Source organism: Schistocerca serialis, chromosome 7 (assembly GCF_023864345.2).
Source record: "Schistocerca serialis cubense isolate TAMUIC-IGC-003099 chromosome 7, iqSchSeri2.2, whole genome shotgun sequence".
NCBI lineage: Eukaryota > Metazoa > Arthropoda > Insecta > Orthoptera > Acrididae > Schistocerca > Schistocerca serialis.
In genome coordinates, this window is record NC_064644.1 from 586854962 (window position 1) to 586866200 (window position 11239).

The 11239-nt window shown below is 35.9% G+C and overlaps 1 protein-coding gene across 3 annotated transcripts in view; it reads left to right on the top strand.

Moving 5' to 3' along the window:
* Positions 1–10838, top strand: part of LOC126412042 (phospholipid-transporting ATPase ID) — a 583312-nt gene extending 572474 nt beyond the window's left edge. For all 3 annotated transcript variants that reach the window (XM_050081421.1, XM_050081418.1, XM_050081419.1), the window contains exon 23: positions 7423–10838. In XM_050081421.1, coding sequence (XP_049937378.1) covers positions 7423–7651 — 229 coding nt within the window. In that variant the 3' untranslated portion in view covers positions 7652–10838. The remainder of the gene's footprint in view (positions 1–7422) is intronic.
* The last annotated feature ends 401 nt before the right edge of the window (positions 10839–11239 follow it).

The window sequence follows — 11239 nt, forward strand, 5'->3', positions numbered from 1 at the left end:
CTCATTTTTGAGACGTTTGTATTCCTTTTTGCCTGTTTCACTTACTGCATTTTTATATTTTCTCCTTTCATCAATTAAATTCAATATTTCTTCTGTTACCCAAGGATTTCTACTAGCCCTAGTCTTTTTACCTACTTGATCCTCTGCTGCCTTCACTACTTCATCCCTCAAAGCTACCCATTCTTCTTCTACTGTATTTATTTCCCCCATTCCTGTCAATTGCTCCCTTATGCTCTCCCTGAATCTCTGTACAACCTCTGGTTCTTTTAGTTTATCCAGGTCCCATCTCCTTAAATTCCCACCTTTTTGCAGTTTCTTCAGTTTTAATCTACAGGTCATAACCAATAGATTGTGGTCAGAGTCCACATCTGCCCCTGGAAATGTCTTACAATTTAAAACCTGGTTCCTAAATCTCTGTCTTACCATTATATAATCTATCTGATACCTTTTAGTATCTCCAGGGTTCTTCCATGTATACAACCTTCTTTCATGATTCTTAAACCAAGTGTTAGTTATGATTATGTTGTGCTCTGTGCAAAATTCGACCAGGCGGCTTCCTCTTTCATTTCTGTCCCCCAATCCATATTCACCTACTACGTTTCCTTCTCTCCCTTTTCCTACACTCGAATTCCAGTCACCCATGACTATTAAATTTTCGTCTCCCTTCACAATCTGAATAATTTCTTTTATTTCATCATACATTTCTTCAATTTCTTCGTCATCTGCAGAGCTAGTTGGCATATAAACTTGTACTACTGTAGTAGGCGTGGGCTTCGTATCTATCTTGGCCACAATAATGCGTTCACTATGCTGTTTGTAGTAGCTTACCCGCATTCCTATTTTCCTATTCATTATTAAACCTACTCCTGCATTACCCCTATTTGATTTTGTGTTTATAACCCTGTAGTCACCTGACCAGAAGTCTTGTTCCTCCTGCCACCGAACTTCACTAATTCCCACTATATCTAACTTTAACCTATCCATTTCCCTTTTTAAATTTTCTAACCTACCTGCCCGATTAAGGGATCTGACATTCCACGCTCCGATCCGTAGAACGCCAGTTTTCTTTCTCCTGATAACGACATCCTCTTGAGTAGTCCCCGCCCGGAGATCCGAATGGGGGACTATTTTACCTCCGGAATATTTTACCCAAGAGGACGCCATCATCATGTAATCATACAGTAAAGCTGCATGCCCTCGGGAAAAATTACGGCTGTAGTTTCCCCTTGCTTTCAGCCGTTCGCAGTACCAGCACAGCAAGGCTGTTTTGGTTATTGTTACAAGGCCAGATCAGTCAATCATCCAGACTGTTGCCCTTGCAACTACTGAAAAGGCTGCTGCCCCTCTTCAGGAACCACACGTTTGTCTGGCCTCTCAACAGATACCCCTCCGTGTGGTTGCACCTACGGTACGGCTATCTGTATCGCTGAGGCACGCAAGCCTCCCCACCAACGGCAAGGTCCAGGGTTCATGGGGGGGGATAGAATTACTATTTGTCTTGAACAGCTGCAATTTTAAAGTCATTTGAAAGATGAAATCGAGAGAGAGTGCATTAACACTTGCAAATAATTGACTGCTATCCAGCTGAAAGCTGTCTGAGGATTTATCACTCATTCTTTTTCCAACAGAAGTGATTATTTTCTACAAATCCGAAAGAACAGACACCATTTTGAGCCAACAGTCACTAAGAATTAAGTTAGTGAGTTAGTTAGTTAGTTACGTGTTCCATTGATCAATAGGACGAAAAAACCATTATGATGTGGAACGTGTCAAATGCTCAAGAAATGTGCACAGGAAAGAAGTTTCTTTTTCTTTTTTCATTATAGTGTTATACCTAAATATTTCTATTATCCATCCCATTCCCTTAAATGGCACAAAATGCATATATTATATCTCCAGATTTATTTACTCATATTCAAGAATTCATTTATGGTATAGAAGGAGTTGTCAAGGAGGTATAATTTCAATTTTTTTTTGAAACTATTACTGCTGTCTGTCAGACATTTTATTTCATCTTTTAATTTATCAAAAAGTTTTATAGCAGCATATTTTACCCCTTTCTATGCCAAAGATAGGTCTTTCTTTTTTCTGGTATTGTAATCATGAATGTCGCTGTTGATTTTAAACTGGTCCATGTTGTTGAGAAAAAATTTCATTACTGAGTAAATGTACTGTGAAGCAGTTGTAAGAATTCCTAACCATTTAAACAGATGACTACAAGATTGTGCGGCTATGAACCCCTCACATTATTCTAACTACTTTCTTTTGAGCGGTGAATACCTTTTACCTAAGTGTTGAGTTGCCCCAGAATATTATTCCATTTGACATCAGAGAGTGGAAGTATGCAAAGTATGTTAGCTTACTAATTTCTGCATCCTCAAAATTGACAATTATTCTGATTGCAAAAGTTGCTGAACCTAGTCGCTTTAGGAGATCCAAAATATGAATTTTCCAATTAAGATTCTCATCTATATGTACACTCAAAAACTTAGTATGCTCTACCCTGGCTATTGACTTCTTTTGATGTGTTATGTTTATTGAAGGAATTATACTTTTTGCAGCAGAAAATTGGATGTACTGTGTTTTTTCAGAGTTCAGAGCAAGCCCATTCGCAGAAAACCAATTAATAACTTTTCCAAATACCTTATTTGTATCATTTTCTATTGGACTTTCTTTTACTGGATTAATAATTATGCTTGTATCATCAGCGAACAGTGTCAGTTTAGCATCTTGTTTCACATAAGAAGGGAGGTCATTCACATATATGAAGAACAGGAGGGGACCCATGATTGAACCTTGTGGAACACATAATGTAATTTCACCCCAGTTAGATGAAGTGGCAAACTCCTTTGAATCGTTTGAAGCATATAAAGCGACTTTTTGCTTCCTGTTCTGTAGATATGACTTAAACCACTGATATGCTGTTCCATTTATACCATAGAATTGTAATTTCTCTAACATAATGTCATGGTTCACACAATCAGATGCTTTAGATAAGTCACAGAATATTCCTACTGGTGACATTTTACTATTTAAAGGCTCTATTATGTGGACAGGGAAATTGTATATTGCTGTCTCAGTGGAACAGCATTTCTGAAATCCGAACTGTGATTTACTAAGTATCCCATTACTGTTGAGAAGGCTAACCACTCTTGAGTACATTACTTTCTCAAAGATTTTTGAAAATGCTGTAAGCAAGGATACTAGCCGGTAATTATTGACATCTGTGGTTTCCCCCTTTTTGAAGAGAGGCCTGACAATGGCATATTTTAACCTGTCTGGAAAAATACCCTTAGTCAGTGATGCATTACATATGTGACTCAGAACATCAGTTGTAATTGCTCCACACTGTTTTAATAACTTGTTAGAGATGTCATCTACTCCAACAGAACATTTATTTTTCAAAGATTTAATGATGTTCCTTATTTCACAAGAGGTTGTTAGATGAAACTTAATCTGACTAAAATTTTTCAAAACTGACTCTTCCATGTACTGCCTGGTTTTTTCTTTTGAACTATTCTCACCAATTTTTTCTCCTACACTTAAGAAGTGATTGTTAAATACATTGGTTATCTGTGTACTGTTAGTTAAGATAGTCTCATTCTCTTTAACAGTAATACTACCTAACCCAGTGGTTACTTTTCCTGTCTCCCTTGTAACGACATTCCATACTGATTTTATTTTATTGCTGGAGTTATTAATTTCTTCTCTAACATACATATTTCTTAATTTCCTTACAACTTTTCTCAGTATGTTACAATAATTTTTATAGTGTAAAACTACTTCTGGATCTTTACTAGTTTTTGCTGTCTGATACAGTTTCCTTTTTCTTTCTGAAGACATTTTAATACCTGTAGAATCCAAGGTTTCTTTTAAAAGTTTGTGGTGCTACATTTAGTAATTTTCTTTGGAAAACAATGTTCAAAAAGGGATATAAATTTGTCAAGAAATATGCTGCATTTATCATCAGGATTTGGCTCATTATATACATCTTCACAGTTTGCATTTTCTAAATTTCCTCTGAAGTGATCTATAGATACCGGATTGAGCACCCTCACACTTTTACTTAATGGTTTCTGAAGTGTACACCCTGTTGGGTTTTGTAAGTTAATCAGCTGTGCGTCATGGTCAGATAATCCATTTACGACAGGGAAAGTATGTGTTTGTTCTACGTAAAATATAAAGGAATGGACATATCCGAAAGAACAGACATCATATTGGCCCAGCAGCCACTATAAACTAAGACACAAAGGAATTACAAACATTGGCTGCAAGTGGGCATTGATTTGAATCAATGGGGAAGTTTAAAGATTTGTGCTTACTAGGTATATGTGCTGACCCCTGCACCATATATACACAGTTGTCACTGCAACTGCGTGGATTACCCTAGCAGCCTCGAGTCAGACCCAGTTCCTCAACTGTGAAGATAGTGCTCCTTACCCCTTAATTCTCATGACTTTTGAGTAATGGTGCAGTTGGCAGCACATCTGCCTAGTGAGCAAGAGATCCAGGTTTGAATCACAGTCTGGCATACATTTTCAACCTTCCCGATTGATTTAAATCAATGCCCACTTGCAGCCAGTCTCTGTAATTCTTTTCTGTCATAGTGTATGTTATTAGTACCTTCTCGTGCCAAGCTGAATTGTAGTGGATATGCTGTAATTATGTGGGTAACTGTAACATGCTAGTGCGGTAGACCAACATCAGACAGCAAGGTTGGATCACTGTCAAGAATTGTGTGGATGTTTTGGGCGATCAGGTCTGTGTCACAGTGCACACTTGGCATGCCTCTGGAGGTGCCTTTTAGCAGAAGAATAATATCTGGAGTCGTACAACTGGCTGCTACAGATACTCGTATCCATTCTTCACTTCTTTCATCTTTTCTATAAACGAAGACAATTTTTATTGTATGGTATGGTTCTTTCCCATGCTAAGTCCAATTTGTCTACAAATCTTAAAAATTCTTCAGTGGTGTCATCAGGCCCATAGGCCAAACTCCACTGTACTCTGTGTGTTAATTTACTTTTTAAAGTATAGTATGGTATGGTATGGTATGGTATGATATGATACACTATTGACCATCATATTGTACTGGTCTTTATGCAGTTCAGAGTAAATGTAGGTCTTCCTCACTGCCACTGAAAGGCACAAATGAAAGTAGACAGTAAATTTCATTCTTTGCATGGTGTATGCGTATTTTTCCCAGGCCTTTTACATTAATCTGATTTTGAAGATTTATTTATCAATTTTTTATACAAACTACATTGACCAAAATGGTAATCTGCTGGTTTCTACTCAGGAGTTTGAGTTTAGTTTAACTAGTTACTTGTTCCAGAGTTAATTTTCGCAATGAACCTTGTGAAGTGGAGTGTGTTTTGACAGTTATTGCCATTGTCAGTCTTCCATGTTAGCCAGTTACCTGAGGTACTGAAGCAGTGTTCCTGACTACCATTTTCATACCCATAGATGATATATCATTAATATTTTGTTCCAGCCTGTGTACTGAACCCTTTGACAATTTATATTGCATCTAAATCTGTCATTTTCATTGATAAATTTTATTTCAGTAATCCCTGGACAAATATAACAAATTAAATAAATGGAATACAGGGTGCTAACTTCCTGATCTGTTTAGATTTTACACCTATAACAGTTACTCATTTATGCCTATGTAAATGAAAGTAATTGTAAGATTAATGTATGTGAAAGGTGAGAGATAGTTGTAGCTGGAAGATCACTATTAATAGAACCATTTCCATGAACTTCAGATAAATCACTGTACAAATTGCAGTGTTCCTGCATATAATTGACCAGCACTTTGATAAAAAGTGCTGTATGCATCCTTTTGATGAGTTACTGTGCATCATATTACAATCATTAGTAATGAGTTTCTAAAAAGTCAAAGCCAGTTAAGATACAATTTGGATGACCTGAGGCTAGTAATATGCCATTAAACAATTTTATGGAAATACACATTGAAAAATTATATGTGCAGGAGGGTAACAAGTCTTCAGAATTGTGCAGTTGATTGAAAAATCATCTAATCAAGAAGTGAAGTAGCGTAACTGAGGTTATGAATTCTATGGGGTCTCTGTTCCAACTTCGTGGATGTGTCCAGGTTTGTAGTTGGGATGGTGAACTTTTTATAAACAAACAGTTTAATCTAAAGAATGAGGGATTAGTATTACTGAAAGGCAAGGGTGGTAACATTTAAAATAACAAAACATTTTGTGTCGCAGTTCATTGTTGCTGTTAATCTTAACGCACCTGTTACCTTACCCATAGGACCCATTTTTATGTACTGTAGTTAAAACATCCCCAGAATGCGACAGAGTGGTCTAGACATTGAATAACACCTACTCATCAATAGTTCCAGAATGCTTCCTGTAATTTATGATGAACATAACATGTAATTCCTATACAAGCTGGAGCAATATTTTTCTAGCCCATATAACACATATTGGACATCTGTTATCCACTGTTTATGTCCCTTTGCCCATTGTAACTGAAAAGACTGATGGCCAGTAGGATGCAGGGGTTTCAGGCAGTGACTCATTTGTAAAGACGGGTGCTCACGTCTCCACTGAGCCATACAGGTTTTGGTTTGCTCCACTGTCCATAAATCTAGTGAGGTGAATGCCATGAATGATCCATTTGAGAAAGAGGCAGCTGATTTTCTCTCCCACTCTTGCTGTATTCACACTTGAACTCTGCCATTCACCATCAGTAAACTGTAAACCTCACCAAGTTGGGACGTATGCTGACAACACTGATCTGTTATAATCATCTTTCAGCTGTAATGCTGAATCCTGGCAACAATTTCTGCAACTGCCATTGAACCCAATGAACAGAGCCCACAGTAGTCCTGTGAAATCCACCACTTCATCACAGAGAGACCTTTAGTATCAGTGAGGTCAATCACCCTCCTTCGCCCCTATGCCACATTGATCTTGCACCTAGTTTTACACATTGAACATGGTATAGAACTCAGTGGACAAAATGCACACCAGACTGCTCATCGTGCAGTAGCTACCTGTTCCATCTCTTTCCATGCCATATATGGGTTCCAGAAATTGCTGTTAATTTTTTGAGATACAAACTGCGAACGAATCTGTTTACTTTCCTTCATGAGCTGTTATGTGTACTCATATGAGAAGGATATTGTGTTCAGCTATCATCTTTAATTAAATTTGTCGATCTTAGTGTTGTATCAATATACATTAATACTGAGTAATAATTTTGAGCAGGCAGTCGTGTAGGTGCCTGATTTGCAAGTAAGGCTTATAGAAATATTTTACTCCAAAATACCCATTTGTCATTGTGCAGAATAATAATAATAATAATAATAATAATAATACGTCATGTAATCCACAAGCTGCATGCAGTTCACCCATAATTCATATTGAACTTCTGAATTTCCAGGTCACGACAGTCACAAGATGTTTTACGGACACCATCTGCTCGAAGAACGCGTCGTTCCATTCGCTCAGGCTATGCTTTTGCTCACCAGGAGGGTTTTGGACGTCTCATAACATCAGGCAAGATAATGCGCAAGTTACCGAGGCCCAATGGAGAATTCTTCTTTCCATCCTTCAGCAACCATTCGTTGGGAGGACCGTCAAATTCTGTGGACATGCAACCACATTTGTGATTGCAGTGTTACAGTGCCTCAGATTTTGTTGGCAGTTCCCATATGCTGCCTCTGTTGTTAAGTGCATTTCACTACCTCTAAATTGTGCCAGATTGTCAGTCTCCAATTCATTCCAGTCAGTTGAACAATCTCGTCCGTGTTGTGTAGTTTGTGAGTGGATATTAAACAACTGGCGTTGGTTGGAAAGAGGACGCTAAGTAGGAACTGACGTTTATTTTGAAATTGTGAGGAGCTATACTAAAATAAATTTATATTGTCTAATTTTATACTACAGTATTTGATGAACAGGAGCTATTAAAATTATTGTAAACTATCCCCTGTAAGACACATGATTGTCTGTGTCTATACCAGTAGTAAAAATTCCTATTAAATGTTTTAGCCATACTGGATCCATAAAATGTAAAATGTGTCAATCTTCCACAAAAAATTTTTGCTTTTAAAAAAAATTAGAAATAAAAGAGATCTCAGAGAGGAGGATTCTTTTGTTCTTGACAAATGAAAGTGTCATACTGCTATTCTGCTGATGTTCTAGCAGGGGTATGTGCTGGATGTGAAGTGACCAAAGAAAATAATCCTCCCTCTTTATTTTTTTAAAAATGTATCATTTTTTTAAGATGATAATTTTATTGACTGCCTCATGAGTCACTACTGAAAGCTGCTGGAAGTAGTGTGGTGCTGGGTTCAGTCTCATGTTGGAACTGTGTTTTTTTTTTTTTCGCTGCACAGCTTAATGTATTGGAGAGACCTCTTAAGTGACGTCATAACTTTTATAAAATATGTATATAATTATATGTATATCTATGATGCTTGTTGGCTTTCACTTTGTAAACAGTATTAATGTATGTTTTTGCCACTTTTGTGGAAGGGTATTGTAAATATTTCTGCTGCATTTCTTATTTTTTTATTTATTTGCCATTTGATTATGATGGGAGTTGTGTAATAATGCTGAGGTACATACTCTCAAAATAATTCAGTTGTTTCTTTAAGTGTTGCTACAAATCTGTCTGTAGCTCTACAAATACTTTTATGCACAAAACACAGTGTGGTACAATAAGATGAGATGTTGTATACTTACATGTTAATGAGTGCATTATCACAAATCGTGCTGAAAACTTCAATGAAGAAGGTGTAGACTTTGGTTATTTCATACCACTTATGCACCACAGTCACTGTTCAGATGAGTCTTGCAGAAAATGTAGGTAATTTTGTTTCCCCCCTTCCTTGTGAGTTCAGAAACTTGCACACAGTTTTAATTTTGAAGTGTGTCCTGAAAAAAATTAATAAATGTATATATAATGTTTTTAGTCCTACATCATTGGCTGTGTGTTCAGCTATTCTGAAGAGACAATATGCTGGGCATTATATAACTGCTGTCTTAATAAAATTAAATCAGAGTTACAATATAATAATTCGTTTGCCTTTATGTTGGAGTGAATGTGAGAGACCATACAATGGAAAATATGAGAGACAATCTTTGTTTTCAAACATATAACCTTGTCTTTCTCTTTTAAGTAAGAGATATGCTGTAAGTGAAACAAATATTTTTGTAGAAGAAAAAAATTTAAGGAGAACTATTAATGTTGTCAGGCTCGTAAGTCACCTCTCAAATATTTTGCTGTCTAAAGGGCTATGGCCATTCCTGTAATTTACTTAACTATATACGGGAGTGTGGGAGATGTGGTAGATAATTTGTGGTTGTTGCAAAAAGTATGTAATGGGTATACAGATTTTTGTCATATTATGTAAGAAAGATTTATAATGCTGTGGCTGGCATGGGTTTGGGTGCTCTGTTGGGGACCATAACTAAACACAATGGATATATTAGTATGCTGCAGTGTTGCCTAATGCAAGCTGATTCTGTAAAATGATTTCTTAACTGAGTAACAAACTCGTAAAACTATTGAAACCAAAGACTGAAGCTTCATGTTAGCAGTGCTTTGTATATTAGAATCCATTATCTCCCAATATAAGATCTATGCAAAGTGCTGTCCTCATTACTTGGACTAGACTCAGTTACATTAATGTTACAAAGATTATTCAAATCATAATGCATCTCAACCCACTCTCACCCTAATTTCTTCCTAAACCTCTATTTCTTAAAGATACACAAGTCAGCTAATGTAATGAAGATGACTGAGATGCAAGCATTTTGCTTGTGTGGCTTTTGTGTGACACAAATTGCAGAGTTTCTATTAGCATCCAGAACAGTGTTAGATTAAAGTTCTAGTTTCATATGAAAAGATTCCAAAATAAAATTCTGGTTAGCTGTATATAATTGTTGTCTGTCCACATACATACTTCCTCATATTTCTTAAAAGTTTTTCTTGAGTACATGTTTTGTCATCACTTCAAAGTATTCTCTGTCTGAGCTTTTTTTTTATCAAATTAAACTTCTTTTGATAGCCATATCTCTGAAACAAGTAAATATGAGGCTATAAATGAGAATTGGTGAAAACTATATTTTTGGTCATATTTCATTCATTTAATTTTGAATCATCATTTGATGTATTTGTGATATGAATATGATTTTCTAAAAAATGCCTTATTGATTTGTGGAAGATTTATATGGCATAGTGATAAATGATGTGTCTGAATGTTGAATTTGTCATCTGCTGTATAAAAATGTTGTTGATGTGATTGAAAATAAGCTACAGAATAAATTTATTTTCTAAGAATGTGAATTTAATAATTTATAAAAATGTCAACAAAAATCACAAAGCTATTTATAAGTTTTATAAAAAAATAGTTTAATGATTTTTGTACTCCAATCTCTAGTTAGTATTATGTTCACAACAGTACTGAAACACAATTTAAGTGCACATTAAACTGCCATCTCTTGTTATTACGAGAAAAACTATTTTTGTTTTAAATACTATATTGTGAAATGAAAGTGCGACTATCATTGAAGGCTGCGTGTGATACATTATTGTTGTTTTTTCATCAGTATTGGATGTATCAGATAAATGTACTTAGTTGATATATTCTTGTATGTAATGTGTAAAAAATGAAAAAAAAAAAAATAGTAGCAGCATTGTAAAAATCTAAAGATGGCACAGAGAGACACTCTATCAGTAATGTATGTGAATGTATGTCCAAGTGGTGCTTAAAGTTGTTTTGCCCATTCTGTGCTGTAAAATAAACAGTTACTATAATTTTTATGTTAACAGTAAAATGTGGTGGAATTTGATATGTCTTCATTCGCATTGTACAACTCTTATGCCCCGATTTGGAAGTTATGTCATTTGAGTGATATGCGACATAAAAACCTGAAATAGTGTTGCTGGTACTGTTTTTGACAACAAATGACACTATGGCACTAGCACCTTGAAAACATGACAGGTAAACGCGCAGGACCACATGCTGTGTAATGGAACCTGGTTAATCAACTTCTAGAAGACTGTGCATCTTACTGTTGCATACTTTCCTTTCCTACAATAATTCAGCTAGATAGTTGCTGCTGCTGTTTATTAAATGTCATCATTGCTGCAAATAACTGACTACAGAAGCAATCACAATGAGCCATTGGCAGCAGTTACTTTTGTTCACAATAATGTCACAAATATCCAATTGCACAGTTTATAGTTATTT